General features: G+C 42.0%; 1 protein-coding gene across 1 annotated transcript in view; it reads right to left on the minus strand.

The window, feature by feature from the left end:
• Positions 1 to 17,868, minus strand: part of LCT (lactase) — a 48,024-nt gene that overhangs the window by 21,342 nt on the left and 8,814 nt on the right. The window contains exons 2-6 of the mRNA XM_015417112.1: positions 17,194 to 17,272; positions 13,186 to 13,894; positions 9,666 to 10,311; positions 3,798 to 5,357; positions 2,294 to 2,562 (exon numbers count right to left, since the gene is read on the minus strand). Coding sequence (XP_015272598.1) covers positions 2,294 to 2,562; positions 3,798 to 5,357; positions 9,666 to 10,311; positions 13,186 to 13,894; positions 17,194 to 17,272 — 3,263 coding nt within the window. The remainder of the gene's footprint in view (positions 1 to 2,293; positions 2,563 to 3,797; positions 5,358 to 9,665; positions 10,312 to 13,185; positions 13,895 to 17,193; positions 17,273 to 17,868) is intronic.

Here is a 17,868-nt window from a genome sequence, read left to right on the forward strand (position 1 = left end):
TAGTTTTGTGCCACCAATCATTCCCCCCCTTCTCTAATCAAGCTGATTTCAATAGGCCTTGTGCCTCTGCATCCTTTACAAGCTTATGCTGAACCCTGAACCAGCTGGGGGGGGGGAGAGTCAGCTATTACCCTCTTTCAACCCAAGACTCCTGGTCTAAATACAATTAATAAGTAAAACTTAATAGCTAGATAGTTTTTAGAATGATAACATAAATAAAACAGTGGAATAAAATAATAAGATAGACCAAGACAGAGTTTAAAACAAAGTCTAAAATAACTTATACTAATCTATAATATAGATAAACTATATAAATTTATATAAACTGTTATAAAATAAAATTACATCAAATAGTTATGGAGTTACATCAAATACAGTTATATCAAATAACTATGGCGTCCCAGGTCACCACCACTGCCAGGTCTGCCTTTTTCCATCTGAGAGATCAGGCAGTTGGTTCCATATCTCAACCCCCTGGACCTGGCTACAGTGACCCATGCAATGGTCACTTCCAGATTGGACTACTGTGATTCTCTCTACACGTGGCTGCCCTTGATTCTGCTCCAGAAGCTGTAGCTGGCATAGAACGCAGCAGCACGAGTGTTGACGTCATCATCTATGTGGATGCGGATTCACCCGGTGCTGCGCAAACTACACTGGCTGTCTAATGAGTACCAGATCCATTCCAAGGTGTTGGTGCTTACCTTTAAAATCCTTTACAGCCCGGGGCCTAAACATCTGCGAGGCCGCCTCTCCCTCTGTGAGCCTCGAAGGTCTTTACGATCTTCCAACCAACATCTTCTGGTCTTCCTCAACCCCAAGGATGTCTGTCTTGTCTTGACTAGGGCCAGGGCCTTTTCAGCCCTGGCTTTACCTGGTGGAATGAGCTCCCATATGAGATTAGAGCCCTGCGGGATCTTTTACAGTTCCACAGGGCCTGCAAGATGGAGCTCTTCCGCCAGGCTTTTAGTTATGGTGGCAGGCATCTCCCCCCCTAGGGCCTCCTCTCAGTGGGTCAGATCTATATTTTCATCTAAGGACCCATACTCTAAATAGACTGCATCTGTGAGGCTTTGACCATGATTTGTACCATAGGAATGTTGTTGTATTTTACTGGGTTTTTAAATTGTTTTTAATTCTTTGTATATTTTGCATGGGTTACTGTGTCTGATGGAACCCATCCTGAGCCTGCTATGTGGGGAGGGTGGGATACAAATCCAATAAAATAAATAAATACAATATTTAATAAGAATTGAATGAGTTTCACCATCACTCACAAAAGAAGGTGAGTTGCCCAGTGACTCAGCAACTCTTTCAAAACAAAATTTAAAAGAGTACGGACATTAACAGCCACAGAGTTCAAAACAGACAGCCCTAATCTAAACAATTTCCTCCCTCTAATTAGGGAAATCCTGCCAACCTAGCAGTTCGAAAGCAAGAAATTGCAAGTAGATAAATAGGTACCACTTCAGTGGGAAGGTAACAGCGTTCCGTGCACCTTGGTGTTTAGTCATGCCGGCCACATGACCACGGAAACGTCTTCGGACAGCGCTGGCTCTTCAGCTTTGAAACGGAGATGAGCACCGCAACCCTAGAGTCGAATTCGACTGGCTTTCGAGCAAAGGAACCTTTACCTTTTTAATTAGGGAAAGGAAGCAGGAATCTTAACAAAACCATGCCTCCCACCTGTCACATAGACAAAAAATAAAATAAAATAAAACTTAGCAACCAAGAGAGAGAACTACCAAGAAAGAAAAAGAAGGTAAGATAAAACAAACAGAGCAACGGGGGAGGGGGGGGTTATAAATATAGATCCCAGGAATGGAGGACAGTCTTCAAGTGTCTTGCTTTCTCCAAGCCAGAACTGGACCCCCCACACACAAGCATTCTTTATTACATCCCTCCCACCTTCTGACTGGGATAAAAAGACTCAGATCTCCATTCCTACTCACGTCTGACAAGGGAGTTTTGACTCTCGAAAGCTGATATGATACCCTGAAAATCTTGTCGGTCTCTAGGTGCAACTGGACCCAAATCTTACTGCTCTACTGCCAACCAACGCAACTACCCCGTGAAGCTCACCTTACAGGGCTGTTTGTGAGGATAAACTGGGGAGGGGGGGGACACAATGTAAGCCACTTTGAGTTCCCATTGGGGAGAAAGATGGGGTATAAATGAAGTAAATAAATAAATCACTCCTACACAGTTTACATTCTTATCTCAAAAAGATACTTTTGGATAGCTTCCACAAAACAACAAAACAATACCCTGTATTAAAGCATCATTTTCTAACCTGGTAGGCTGCTGATGCCACGCTCCAAGAAAAGTTCTTTGGAAATTCTCCATAAAGAAATTCTTCCTCTTTTGGGAGTGGAATTCCATTCTTACGTATGAGTTCAGCATAATATATAGCAGAACGTTTAGGGGTTCTTGGCCTGTTCGGATTGTCAAAATCAACCTGGTACAGCCCAAATCTTGGATCATAGCCATTTAGCCATTCAAAGTTATCCATGAAAGACCAAGCAACATAGCCTCGAAGATCCACCCCGTCCAGTTTGTAAGCTAAAACAACACATAACAATATATATACAGTATCAATGTAACAATAGACTGTAAGCCATATTAAGGGGAAAAGATACATTAATTTGCCTTACATATGTACCCACTAAAGGAGTAATGTCTATAGAAGAGGTTTTTTAAACTCTGATAGCTAATAGATTATTTTGTTGAACTAAAATTAGAGGCATGGTTCATTCTAATACCTTTATATCAGTCGTACAAGGTACAACTATTTTAAATTAAGTTTTAATGCATAATGCAATAAACTATGTAAATAATTAAATATACACATTTCAGCTCTGAAAACCTATGATACTTGCAGCCTGAACCTCAGTACATTTACTCAGGAGTAAATTTTTACCTCTAACCCCTTGTGCTGTATAAATTGTGTGTGTGTGCGTGCTGAAGTTAGATGAGCATATTTTCACCACTCCCACTCCAGTATTAGAGGATATTTTAAGCTTTTAAGAGATTTGTCCCCTTTGCAGTTAAAAAGTATTAGGGGAATAATACATTACAAAAAGAAGCAGCACTTCTTCTTTTAGCTTGAAAAGGGATTAGAGCCATTAGAAACTTATAGCATCCAGGACGTGATGGGTAAAAATATGGATACTATAAGACTAATCCCCCCTCTCCATCCTCAACATTTTGTGCCTCAGGGAAAAGAATTAATATCTCTAGAGATTGTTAGTCCATTTATACTGTCCATCTTTTTGCATTTTGATCAGGTTTTTGATTATTTGGTTAATGACAGTTGTTATTGATTATATTGAGACCAGTTTTGTATTTTATTTTATTTTTATTAATAACTGTGATTTATAGCTTACGGTTCTGACCTGCATGGCACAGTCTAGCCTGATCTCATCAGATCTCGGAAGGTAAGCTGTGTTGGCCCTGGTTAGTATTTGGATGGGAGACCACCAAGGAATTACAGGGTCACTATGCAGAGGAGGGCAATGGCAAACCAGCTCCATTAGTCTCTTGCTTTGAAAACCCAAGGGGTCGCCATAAGTTCAGCTGTGACTTGCCAGCACTTTACGCACACATGTATCTTACTGCTTCTCATAGCCACCTTGGAAAAATTCACCACTGAAAAAATATTTGCAAAATATTGAAAAAAAAATTACAAACAATTTCCCCCCTGACTGCACAGGTGTCAGGCAACTACAGCTAGATAACTATATACCCAAGTAGTTAATAAAATAGATATACCCAAGTAGTTAATAAAACAACTGTACCTTTTAAAGCTTCATCGATGTGAGTTTTGTAGTAAAAGATCCTGCTGGTATCATCAACATCAGACTTAGTTTTTATTCCAACCCCATTCTCAGTAATATAAATGGGAGGGTTGCCATATTCCTCTTTGATCCAGTTCAGCAGCCTCCGAAGCCCCCATGACACTGATCTCATCCCTGCCATTGCTGAGGTAGGCCAAGAAGGGTCATTCTCCAGCTCACATTCTTGGTCATGCTCATAAGAGTATGGATTTAGCCTGGTTGTCTTATGTGTTATAATTTTTGAGGTGTAGTAGTTCAGGCAGAATACATCAGCTGTACCTTTGATATATTGTCTCTCTTCTTCTGTGAAAACTGGAAGTCGGGAAGATGGAAGTTTCTGTAGTTCACTCCTATTCCCCACTTTCCACTTCATTGCCTCTGGGTAGTCACCATTTTTAAAAATTGGGTGGGCAAACCACCCTCCCATGAACTGCAGATAACGATCAGCTGCTTCCACATTCCAAGGATCAAGTGTCTTTGGCTCAGCCCAATCAATGTTGAGGCTCAAAGAAATTACACCTTTCTGACTCTCTCTGTATTTCTGAGCATAGGTGTGGTAGACTCTAGCATGAGCTTTCAATATTGTATGAGTAACTTTATAGGGTGTATAACCTGGATCATCTTTCATGTTTGGTGGGAAGACTCCTAGGCCATAGCCTAGCCACGTAATCATGACAGGCTCATTGAATGTAATCCAGAACTTGACCCTGTCTCCAAATGTCTGAAAACAAAAGTCTGCAAAACTATTAAATAGTTCAACCAATATCGGGTTCTCCCAGCCACCAATGTCTTGCAGAGCTTGGGGCAGATCCCAGTGGTGAAGAGTGACCATTGGTGTGATATTTGTAGTAAGCAGACCATCAATCAGCCGGTTATAATAATCAACACCATAGCTGTTTATGGAATTATTTCTTCCACTGGGGAAAATTCGAGGCCATGAAAGGGAGAAGCGATAAGTATTCACTCTTAAGGCTCTCAGTAAATAAAGGTCTTCATCTACTTTGTTGTAGCTGTCACAAGCTACATCTGCCGTATCATTGTTGTTAATATTCCCTGGAACATGGGAAAAGTTATCCCAGATGCTAGGGCCCTTCCCATCTGCATTCCAACCTCCTTCAATTTGGAAGGCAGAAGTGGAAACGCCCCAAAGAAAATCATTTGGGACGGTGTCATAAAAATACAAATCTCTTTCAAAGTCAGACTGGCTGGAGAATTTTTCCCAAACCACTTTTGCTTTTGAGGGAACTTCAGAAGCTGGCAAGCCAGGTGACCTTGCAGAAATTGACATGTTCTTTCTGAATGACTGAATATACTTTCTTTTGAATGTAGTAGGAAAGCCATTATTTTCAATAACAGTGGAGAAGAAATAGGCAGATTCTTTTGGTGTTCTTTGTCTGTTTGCATCTTCAAAATTCACATGATGGAGGCCAAACTTTTTACTATAGCCTGCAGGGCCTTCAAAACCATCAAGCAAAGATCGGGCAATATATGACTGAACATCAATGCCATCTACTTTTATAGCTGCCAGTGAAGAAAATGCAATTTAGTTGGATTTTCATCAGTTCCGATATCTAAACAATTTAAGTATTTCAGAAAGTCATCACTGTCTAGGGTTTTCAGCAATCAACAGGAGTCTCATGGGCAGTCACTCACCAGTGATGTAATGATGTCATCAGGGATATGCTGACATCACTTTCGGTGCAATTGGAAAGGACGTCATCACATTGAAAGCAATGCTCTAGCATTTAGCCAAAACTCTATGGTTTAAACATGAAGTTTTGACCAAATGCTAAAGCATCACTGGTGTTGCAGTGACATCATTTCTAGAGCAAAGTTTGAGTCCAGTGGCACCTGAGACTAACAAAGTGTTATTCAAGGTGTAAGCTTTCAAGGTGTTATTCAAGGTGTACACAAAAGCTTATACCTTGAATAAACTTTGTTGGTCTTAAAGGTGCCACTGGACTCAAACTTTGTTCTGCTGCTTCAGAAACATCACGGCTACCCACATGAATCAATTATTTCTGGAAGTGACATAAGCACATTGGGGCACTGAAGAGAGATCCTCCATTTCCCTCCCCCCATTTTCCCCCACCATCCAGCAGAGCAGTGGCAGGAAGGGCCAACTGGGCAGGGGATCCCTCCCCAGTGGGAACATGGCAACCTTATCACTAACAGACTTTCTCTTCCATCGTACTGTATTAATGATAACTCTTCAAGTGATGAAGCAGATGTCTGCTGGGGTAGTCACTCAGGCTCCATTAAATCTGCTTCTATCCCATTATAGGTACTTCCATCTCAAGTTACTGGTGCACACATAAGTTAGGAAATGATAAATGTGCTTTTAAAATAACACAAATCTATCTATTGTAATGGAACAATTAGATCCTAAATTATATTCCAGCGAAGGGAGGAACGGTTATATGATCATTGAATGAGATGGGAAAGGAAACTAAATCCCCTGATTGAATTCCATCATTTGGTTAAACTATCACATGCCCTTGATAGGCTATTACCGGTTTCCCTTTTGGTGGGTGAACTCCCTCAATCTAGACTTTTGCAGTGCTTGATCAAGAGTCAGCTTGATTCTTGACCCTAAATTCTGATGGGATCCATAAAGGAACTCCCAGGTTACAGAAAAGTCCATAAATAGGTCAGCCTATTTAGTTCTGTGGAAAGACTTGGGGGGGGGGCTAGAATGCAGAACCTGTTGGTTGGAAATTGGGAAGACAGTATCTGACAATGTCGATTCTCAGTCTTGGGCCCATTTCCAGTAATGGAAATATAAGATGCTTGAGCTTCTATGGCAGAATGGGAACTCTAATCCATTTCTCCCTATTCCACAACAGTGGTCTAGCAGTTATGCTGTGCCAGCTCTGTAAGGGAGCCAGAATCCCAGATAAATAATAAAATAAATTATTTTGATGGTGGAAGCTAATAGGGGTGTCCACTGGAAAAATTATTGTTTTAATTCCATATCAGGAAGTTGGGAAGGGCAATTGGGAAATATTCCAGGAATATTGGGAAATACTCCCAATATTTGAGACTTCCAGTGGAGATGTAATGGCAGGCTGAAGTCTTCAAGGGAACTGAAGACACAACACAAGTAATTACCGACTAAGAGGGCTCTCCAGTCGGCAAAACCTCCCTGGATAAAGGGATGATCAAAGAGATAATCCACAAGTACCTTTTTAGTTTGCTCTTAGAGTGTTTTCTGATGAGAAGCAGCTTTACAGATACCTCCTGAATTAGAGTGATCCGAGGTCTTGGAATTTACAACTTCCTCCCAGCTGCATTTGAAATCCTGATAAGGACTAAAGTCTGACCTCCTCAGCTTCTTAAGATTTATGGACATAATTATCTACAGCCAAAGAGAGATATTCTTGAAGACAAAAAGAGACAACCCTTGCTAAGGTAATCTCTTTCATGGAATCAAAAAAACTTTTAAAGAACTTTGTGAAACAATAACTCTGGCAATAAACCTAATTAAGAAATCAGGAAAGCAAGAAATGAAATTGTGAAAGCTAATTGGATGAGGGATTAATTCTTTTTCCCATCCCTAATGTTGAATCTTTAATTTTATTCTTGATGAAAGCATACATGCATGAAAGCTTTTTGGCTGTGAAGACAAATCTGCTGTGAGACTGTTCCTATATTTACGTTAGAAGTTTACTTGCTACTTGTTAATTACACATAATAGAAAATAAGACTCTGAGATACTTTGGGCCTATCTAACCTTGACTGCCATGGTGAAAAGAATACAAATAGCACAGCCCAAAGTGAAGCTGTCTGAAGTACTTGTTTTGGTTTTTTAAAATTTGTTGCCATGGTGAAAGGACACAATCTGGCAGCTGAAAGTATTTGATTTGAAAATGTTCTCTCTCCATTTCTGTGTTGTTGTTTTTTTAACATTTTGGGTCCTACTCTATAATGAGTATCAGAATGAATCCTGACAGGAAAGGTTTATCAGACCAACCTGTCACATCAGATATAATACAGAAACTACTCAAACAAATGGGACACAAAATAGTGAGTAAATCAGAGAATCTTGGAAACAAGATAGAGGCTTTTGAGAAAATAACTAATCAGAGTCTTGGAAAGTTTAAACATGAAATGAAAGATGATGAGACAGGACTTGAAGTTAAGCCAATTAATGATAAATTGTTTGCTGTGGAAAATAAAACAGAAGAGATTGACAAAGAACTTGAGCGGCATATGGGGATTCTTATGGATCTGAGAGAAAAGAAGTAGTGTCTGAAATTGAGATGTATCCAGTGATAAAGATTTCAGAGAGGGGATTATATAATTTTTGGCCAATTTTATAGACTTGAGAGAAAAGGAGTATTGTCTGGCATTGAGAATTATCCAAGAAGAAACTGATGAAGGCTTCAGAGAGGATTATATTACTTTTGGCCAATTTTCTGCAAAGGAAAGAGGAAGATATGGAATTTGCAGAAGATTCTAAAGACTAAGATACAGCTGAAACCAGCGTCTCTCCCCCCCCAAGGTTTTAAAGACAATCAGTTGGAAAGAAGTTATGGACTTTTTTTCTTAGATGTGACTATGGCAGTAAACATGTTACATGCATAGAAATAGAAATGTCTGACAATACCTATAATAGAAGAATGGCTAAAGAAGTTAGACCTTGTAGTTATGGTTAAATTTATAGTATTGGTTAGGAAAATTCTAATTATTTTACTTACTAGAAATTGGTTTTTTGCATGAAAAAGCTAAGGATGACTTGATTCGTGGTTTATTTGAATAAGAAATTTGCTTAAGGAGAAACAAAAAAAAGAGTTCTTGTTTTGCACTCAAAAGTATATCTGTTGTAGAGAAAATCTGAAGTCTTTTACGACCCCCCCTTTCCTTTCATTTTTTTCTCTCCTTCCCCCCCCTTTTTCTTCTTGTTTCTTGTTGATGTTGTGTATGGTTTTAATTTTTAATTTTTCTTTTTCCCTGTATATTTCCTAGTTTGATTAATCTAATATAATTAAAATCTCTTGGGGGGAAAAAGAAAATACTCCTAATATTTAATTATAACTATAATCAAGACTTTCCCGACTTTCTGGTAGGGAATTAGAACAGTCAGGTCAGGGGCATATCTGCTCTTTAAACTTTAAAGGGGTGTTATTTTCAATTGGGAGGCCCCTGACTAGCAGTAGGGTGCACTCTAAATACTGGGTGATAGTCATGCCCACCCTCCATACCCCATTATACTTGAGTCACCCCATTCTACTTAATAGTAGGATAGGGTGGGAAGGAAAGAAGGTATGTGCACTGCTTTGAGCTACAGTTTACATGTACATCAGGATGTAAATTGGAGCCTGAAATGGTGCAAGTACCTTCTCCTCCACCTCCCATCCTATTTGAGTGATAATGGTGCTCCTCCACCTCCCATCCTATTTGAGTGATGAGTAGAACATGGTGGGGAGGTGGGCCCCGCTTCAGGCTGCAAACTAGAGTCCAAAGTGGTGGTCATAGACCTGGCCCTTGGACTCCAGAGGCCCATTGTTTACAGCACTCCCCTCCAGCTGATCAGCAACACAGCTACCCTTTAAACATTAAACATTTAAACCCTTTAAACATTAAAGACACATGTGCAAACATTTCTAGTGTGGGAAAATCACTACATACTTGTCTATGGAGTCACCACATACCCTGTATATAATATTTGTCATATTCTAGAGAATGACTAGAACACGGTCAATGTGATGATGTCCATGGTGGTGGTGGGGATCATGACAAGAAGCCAATTAATTACTTGACTGCACAGGTTAATTTCAATTCTGTTTCATACTTGTCCACTGACCCAAGTCACAGACATTTACCTACCTTTTAAAGCCTCATTGATATAGAGACGAAAGTAATCCAGTCTCTTTGTATCATTAATAAAATCACCTCCATCGTTGTCAGTTGGTACACCATTCCCTCCTATAAAAATTGGGATTCCTGTCCCTGTGTATTCTTGAGACACAAAGTTCAGCAACCTCCTCAGCCCCCAAGGAACCACAGAGATCCATGGAGATGCTGTCTGAGGCCAAGAAGGGTCAACATCTCGGGAAAAGCCCCCAATATTCTCATAGGTTGCTGTGCAGTTGGCTGAAGCATCACTGACAAGCCAAGAAGTATAATGGGAAAGGCCGAAGAAGTCAGCTGTCCCTTTCATTAAGAGCTTCTCCTTGTCACTGAACACAGGGAGATTGGCAATTGGACTTGAGCACTGCTGGTTATTCTGTTGAATCTGGGATTTCAGGATGTCTGAGTAATCGCCATTCACAAATATAGGGTGAGCAAACCAGCCCAACATGAAATGCAAGTAGCGTTCTGCTGCTTTCACGTCTTCAAGATTCCCTGGGGACTTGGGTTCAGCCCAATCAGAATTCAACACTATTCCTACTCGCCCATGTTGTTTGGAACGATACTGGTTGTCATAAACATGCCATGCTTCAGCATGTGCCTTCAGAATAATGTGAGCCACCTTTTGGGAAGAGAAGAGAGTGTTACTCCACTGAGCATAGTCCAGAGGTAGGGTACATATTTTGCATTTTAAAAGTCCCATACCGATTCCTTGGAATCTCCAGTTTATCTCAGATAGCAGGATTGAGACAAAACATGTGCCTGAGATTTTGGAGATTATTACCAGTTGGGGCAGGGAGGCAGATAGACCAATGGTCTGATAGCATAAGGAAGCTTCAATACAGGGCATGAACACTAGTAGCTCAAGACACTTGACACTTCAATGCTATTCAAGTGAGGTATGGGCTGCTTAGGATTTGTGGGCTCTGAGAGGAACTGCTGCCAGGATGATGTGCCACTGCACATGGGAAGGGCCATGGCTCAGTGGCAGAGCCTCTACATGGCATACAGAAGGTCCCAGGTTGAATCCCCGGCATCTCCAGCCAAAAGGATCAGGTAGCAGGTGATGTGAAAGACCTCTCTGCCTGAGAGGCTGGAGAGCCACTGCCAGTCTGGTAGACAATGTATAGATGGAACACTATGTCCGGGGCAGGGATGCTCTGTGTTCTTGGTGCCTGGGGGGAGCAACAGTGGGAGGGCTCCTGGAGTTCTGGACCTGCTGGTGGGCCTCTGATGGCACCTGGGCTTTGGCCACTGTGTAACACAGGTTTTTGGACGAGACGGGCCATTGGCCTGATCCATCATGGTTTCTCTTAGGTTCTTAATCAAGAAATAGAACTCATGGAGATATCCTTAATGTGTTTCCTGTAGTTTATTTACACTACAGTCTCATCTTACTCATTCAGACAATGAGGTCGGGTGGGGTTTGTGATCACTATTTCTGTTTTGCAGACGACGAGGACAACAAAGAGTCTAGTGACACCTATTTATGGCATCCGCTTTTGCGGATATAGTCCTAGGATAAGATAATTTGGATTGCATCATGACCTATAACTTGTCAAAGACTTTGGAATGAGTAATTTTGTTCAGTGTGGGGTTCACCCGGGCCACCAGGTTTCTTTGTTTCCCCATTTATTTGGATTACTAAGTATGATTTAAAAGGTCAGCATTCAATGGGTGGAAAAGAGGGAGAGAGAAAGAAAGAGCCAAACCCCAGCCCCTACTCAGCTGCAAATATATAAACACATGCACACACACACACACCCGCAGGAAAGAGAAGCGCCCTGGAAACTGGGGGGAGTCTCGCATGGCTCCAGCTGCCTCTGCGAAAAGCCAAGCTGGAAAAAGTTGAGCAAAGTGCATCCCTGCCCTGTCCTCCGCCTCCCAGGCATCAGCTGCAGCAGCAGACACCCCCCCTTCCATCTCCATTCATTTGGCCTTCATGGGTTTGGGGGGGGGTGGAGACTCACACACACTCACCTCAGGAGCTACTACCTGGCCTTCCTGCTGGCTGTACTGCGTCTCCGAGCTGGTGAGCCTCACTTGAGCCTTGCTCACTTTCAGGCAGGTCCTGATGTTGTTATTATTTTTTTTAAAGCCTTGATGCCTAGCTCGCTTTTTATATCACAGGAGTTTACATCAGAGGAGTTTTGCTCTGGAGGATTTAGGGTGCAAATGCACCCTTGAGGCTAGTGGGGCTTACTTCTGAGTAGACATGTCTAATATTGTACATCTAATATTGTGTTAGACGATTCCAAGTGGAGGATGCAGCGTTGACAACTGCAAATTTTCTTCTCTTCCCCTCACCTTTCCCCCTCCCTCCTTTTGCCTTGGGAATGGAGGCTGGAGGCCAGCCAGGGAGGAGGCGACGGTCTTCCTTTGGGGCTGCCATCAACAGATAATGGGGCCAAACTCTTCTGAAGGCGGTCTTTCCCTCCCTTCCCCAATAAGTCCCCATCCTCTCCCTCCAGAGCCCACCAGTAGCAGCGGAGGCGAGCAAGTGCACAATAGAGCGCAACAAGGAGACTTGCAGCCCGGCTGAGGTCGAATCTGCATTTGTCTTTCCCACCGGTGCCCCAGCCTTCTGACTCCGTCTTCAAAAAAACTGTCTACATTTGCTTTCGTTTTCAAACTTCAACTGCACAAGTACACTTTTGCATGTCTGCATATGTTTATTGCCCTCTGGTGGCAGCTCCATTGTAATTGCGCCTCCACACTGCTTTAAAAGAATCTTCTCCAAACAACATTCAAACAAGCATAGAGAAAGACAGTGTCACAGAAGCACGAAACCAATTTAAAAATGCAAATGCAGATTCGACCTGAGTCTGTCCCCTTCTCCCTCTGGCCCTCCCCACCCACTGGCTCTTGCTTGGCTCGCCAGAAGGCTGGGAAGGAGAGAGGCAAGCTCAATGCCTTCGCCCGCCCCATGCCCGGCTCACCCGCTGCCCACTGGAGTGCACCAAGGGGCCAAATCTATGAGCCAAGAGGCCAACACTTGTGGGCGAGCTCATGGCAGCTCTGCTTAGGGGGAACACTGGCTATGAATACTTCCCTCATCAGTGGGTGCTCCACTTCTGGGGAGGGATGATGCTTGCATAGAAAGAAGCCACAACATGAATTACCAAGCAAAATAAGAAAGAGCCATGCTGGAATAGCTCCCATGCCACAAAAGGTGAAATTAGAATGTGCCTTTTGTCTGAAATGATATCTAGCTTTTTGATTCCAATTATATGCTATGGTAGGGTTGTGGGTGTATGAGTAGAATGTAGAAACCAATTCAAGAGGCAGTGCACACTTGTATAAAGGTTTCCAGCGCTATAGGTTAGAAAACATAGCTATTTTCCCTCAGCCTCCTGTCTTGTTTCCCCACCGGGTCCTCTCATGCCTTCTGGCAATCAAGTCAATATTAGTTCTGCCCATGGAGAAGGAAGCAGCTATAGTCTTCATGGAATCATTATATCTCCCGAACTGCAGCAAGCTATTGCACTGTCGTTACCTGATAAGATGCCATCCCTGGATCAGCGATTCTTGGAGGATGCTGCCCGGTGCTATAGCCAGCATAGCTTATGACCCAGGGTTCATGGAAGGTAATCCAGAGTTTAACTCGATCTCCAAAAGTGGCAAAGCAGAATGATGCATAGTCTACAAAAGCACTTATGATGCTCTCATTTTGCCAGCCGCCAAGATCTTGCAGGGCTTGTGGTAGGTCCCAGTGAAACAAAGTCACCATGGGTTCAACATGAGACTCCAGCAAACTGTCGATGAGTTTGTTGTAGTAATCTGCCCCTTTAGGATTTAAACTGTCCCTGTTCCCATTGGGAAAAATCCTAGGCCATGATAGAGAAAATTTATAGATATTTGTCTGAAGGCCTCTGAGCAGGAAGACATCATACTCTATCTTGTGGTAGCTGTCACATGCTACATCAGCTGTTTGATTCATGTGGACATGTCCTTGATGCCCATATGTGTCCCAAATGCTCTCTCCTTTTCCATTCTCTTTCCAGCCTCCTTCAATATTGAAGGATCCAGTTGATGTACCCCAAAGGAAATCATCTGGAAAAACATCATTCAAAAAGGAATCTCTCTCCAACTCAGACTGATTAGCAAATTTCCCCCAGGTTTGTATATAGGATGAAAGGTGGGTTACAGCAGGTATTATCATCTCCTTTGGCTTCTGTTGGTTGTCTAAAACGTCTGTGTAGAATCTAAAGAAGAAAAAATGATATTAACATATATAAATAATTATAATTTGTGATAATTAAACTTCTGTTTATGTCCAAAAAGTAGAACCATATCTGTGACATTCAAGTGAGAGATGGAACTTTCATTGTTGCTTCTGAATTACTGTTGGTTGCTTCTTAATTACTGTTTTCATGACAAAAGTCACAAACAGTGAGCCATCACACACTAAAATGGAAGCCTAAGATTTTCTACCAGAATCATGTGATTTTATTGTCTACAGTTCCTGGGAACCAGTGACCACCTGGCTATGGCCTTTGGTCACAATTTGGCTATTTAAGGTGAGCTCTCCCTGAGCTCACTCTCTCCGCCCCTACCCATCCTGTGTGCTCCATCCCTGCGCAGTTTGGAATCACTCCACATGTGTCGCTGGCCAACTCACGATCCATTCCCCCTTTTATTTTATTCCTTTTCCACTGCAAGGTCTACTCATCTCGCCTGACAGGTAACATATCACCTACCAACGATAATACCTGCTAATGCAAATGTTGCTGCCTTTTCAACCCTAATTTTCTAATTCTGTATTGTGTGTGTGAGTGCTTGCTAAGTTATTATTATTGTATCCTTGAGAATTATTAAGTAAAAATACCAATTATTTCAGCAACCTAGTCTCCCCGTCTATTTATGGGCTCTGGGAATTATACAAAGGTTATGTTCGTGCACTATAAGCCTATTGCCCTTTAATATTCATAATTCCCCCAAGCTCATTAATAATCTAAAGCAATTTGGCTAACAGTCTCCTAGAGTGTGGAACACCATTAAATCTTCCTAACAACACCGCTGAAGACAGAGGGTTCATACATTCTGAATTCATTTCAAAATTGAATTCAAAGAAGAAGAAGAAGAGGAAGAAGAGGAAGAAGAGGAGGAGGAGGAGGAGATTGGATTTATACCCCGCCCTTCACTTGGAGTCTCAGAGCGGCTTATAAACTCCTTTCCCTTCCCCTCCCCACAACAGACACCCTGTGAGGTGGGTGGGGCTGAGAGAACTCTGACACAAACTGCTCTTTTTCAAGGACAGCTGTGCCAGAGCTTGTGACTGACCCAAGGTCACATCAGCAGGTGCAAGTGGAGGAGTGGGGAATCAAACCCGGTTCTCCCAGATTAGAGTCCGCACACTTAACCACTACACCAAACTGGCTCTCAAATTTGATAGAATTGTAAGATTTGCAAAATGTCACCAACTTGCATCACTATAACATTTGGATAGATTTTCATGCTGGAAACCATCTTGGAACATAAAACCCCTAACTATTCAATTGAATTCTGCTATCTAGCAAATGAAACAAGACTTATGAAATTTGCTAGTCAAATTAAACTCCTCTGTTCAAAGTCAAATTCCAAATTAACACATAGTAGAACTCTTATTAGCTGACTCTAAAATGTGTATATTAATGTCGTTACTCAAATGCACAATTACCATCCCAAATCTGTTAATGAGATGTCTGGACAAACAGCATATACCATAATATTGCCAACCCCTTGTTGAATTGGACTAGCAGACTTTGAGAAGTTCTGTGGTATGTAAATGTTTGCAATCCACATTCTCTCATGTGCATGAGCTGTCAAACTATCTGTTGTGGATCTGTCTGCCAACAGCTCCTCAGATGAGGAAGAGATGAAGGAAGCTGGCTCCAACCCTTGGATGCTGCAGGAAGACCCACCAAACAAGATGGAGACTCCGTCAGGTGCAGATGGGGAGTCTCAGGCTGAAGCCAGCATGCCACGCCCTTAGTCCTGCAGCCTAGGATCTGAAGCTGAAGCAGAGGCCCTATAGCTGCCAGCCACACTGCCGGGGTCACCAGAGCCCTTGGAATACCAGGGAAGGCAAGACTGGAGTGAGGTGCCGGAGTGGTGCCATCGTGCACAGTTGGCAGCCCAGTACTGGTCAACCTCTGCCTGTGAGTTGGAGTCACTGCAGGATCAGGCCCTGTAGTCTGCTCAGCCATTGATGACTTGCACCTGTCCCTGGATGACTCAGCAGGCTGAGGAGTTGCACCTGGCCTTGAATGACTCCTGATAAAAGCAGCCAGAAAAAGGCGAGCCAGTGTGAATGCAGCTTGCCTACAGTAATCCTTGTGCACTGTGTTTTAGACTTATGTGTGCTTGACCTTCTGTACCATGACCTGGCTTGTGCTCTTTGGATCTGCCCTTCTGGTTTGATGCTTGGACTTTTGAATACCTGTGCCTTGACCTTGGACTGTGTTTTTCCCAGGTGCCTGCCTGAACCTGGATGCTATCTGGCTGAGGCCACTTTATGAAGCAGTGTAGAGTGGACAGGAGCTGGCTGCACAACCCCCAAAATTGCTCTGCCATGGTTTAACTCCAGGTTTTCTCAGTAACATCTGTCCTCATCTTAATCAAGTTATTACTTTGAACACAAACGTTACGTGGGAAGTGTGTGGGAAGAGAATGTTAGTATAGTAAGTAACAATAACTTGGTTGAAGCATAATGACAATTCATCATTTGTCATTATATGAATGATCTTTAGAGATCCTTTGGCTCATGAGCTCCTTCTCCCTTTCTCTTCATACATGGTTTAAAGAAAAAAGAAAACTCTTCCATTTCTGTAGCAAGCCATTGTTGACTATTTCAGCTAAATCGCAATTAGTAGCATATTGTCTTCCCTCTAAGCGAGGATTTAAAATCACACTTTCCTGTTTAGAAGGAAAACAAACAAACAAGCCATACTTTGTGATTTGGTAAACAATGGTTTGCCACAAAAATATAGCAAACTTAAAGCCCTGCATGAGGTAGAGATTAGTGTGGGGAGTTGTGGGCAAGTCCAGGTATTCATCAGTTTAATTCATATAGGCCAAACCATGGTAATGTACACACACGCTGGGCCCAGGAGAGTCTGAAATTCTCAGTTCCTGATAACGTTGTCAGTTATAATAAATGATCTTAGAGAATGTCAATTATAATCACAATTCAATGTTTTTAAATGCCACAATGCCTGTTCAGAAACAGTCTGAAATCAACCAAGCGATGGGCACATCATATGTGCTATAGAAGCAGTCTCAGTAATTTGTGGGAAAACCTAGCTTTTTCAAATAATGCAGAAGAGTTATTTGTCTGAATTATTAGATTGTCTATGGTTACAAAAAACCTGCACATTCTTGTAGTCCAACCCTGAGCATGTATTCACAAAAGTAAGTCCTAGTGTCTTCAATGATGTTTATTCCCAAGTCAAGTCTGTGGTCATAATTGCACAAAAGTATAATTTTTAAAAAATCAAATAATGTAAGAATTAAAAATATATACCGAACATGGTGAATGGAGAAGCTGTCCAGTAAGTCCTGTACATCGCATCCAATTGCCAATACTTGATCATTATTGATGGCTGGAAAACATACATATATATATAAAAAATTAGTGTAGGTGAAAGGTATGGAATTTAGCCAACTACACTGAGTCCTGTCTTGCAGCTTTGAGCTTTCTCAGCTTCCCAAGGCATTCTGAAACAAACTTCCCATAGTTCAACAACAAAAAAGTTTCAAAGGGAGACTTCCTATGCAGATTGACAGTGTCAGGTCCAACCGACCTTGGGGTTTGCTTCAGTAGATAAGGTTGCAGCTAGCCAGCAGACAGGAAACTCTCGGCACACAGCAAATATTCTTAAAAAGCTTATTTCATTTAATTGAAAAAAACATTCAGACACTCAGGATGTATGCAGTGCAGGAATCATCCAACCTATGAGCAGTTGGCAGCAAAACGTTTGAAATGCAAAGATACGTTGGCAATTCTAAAAAGGGAAGCTGCAGCTTCTGACAAGTCCTCATAGACAGTTCAAAAAAAACATTCAGACACTCAGGATGTATGCAGTGCAGGAATCATCCAACCTATGAGCAGTTGGCAGCAAAACGTTTGAAATGCAAAGATACGTTGGCAATTCTAAAAAGGGAAGCTGCAGCTTCTGACAAGTCCTCATAGACAGTT

The sequence above is a fragment of the Gekko japonicus genome, unplaced genomic scaffold (assembly GCF_001447785.1).
Source record: "Gekko japonicus isolate JY-2015 unplaced genomic scaffold, Gekko_japonicus_V1.1 scaffold883, whole genome shotgun sequence".
NCBI classification, from domain to species: Eukaryota; Metazoa; Chordata; class Lepidosauria; order Squamata; family Gekkonidae; genus Gekko; species Gekko japonicus.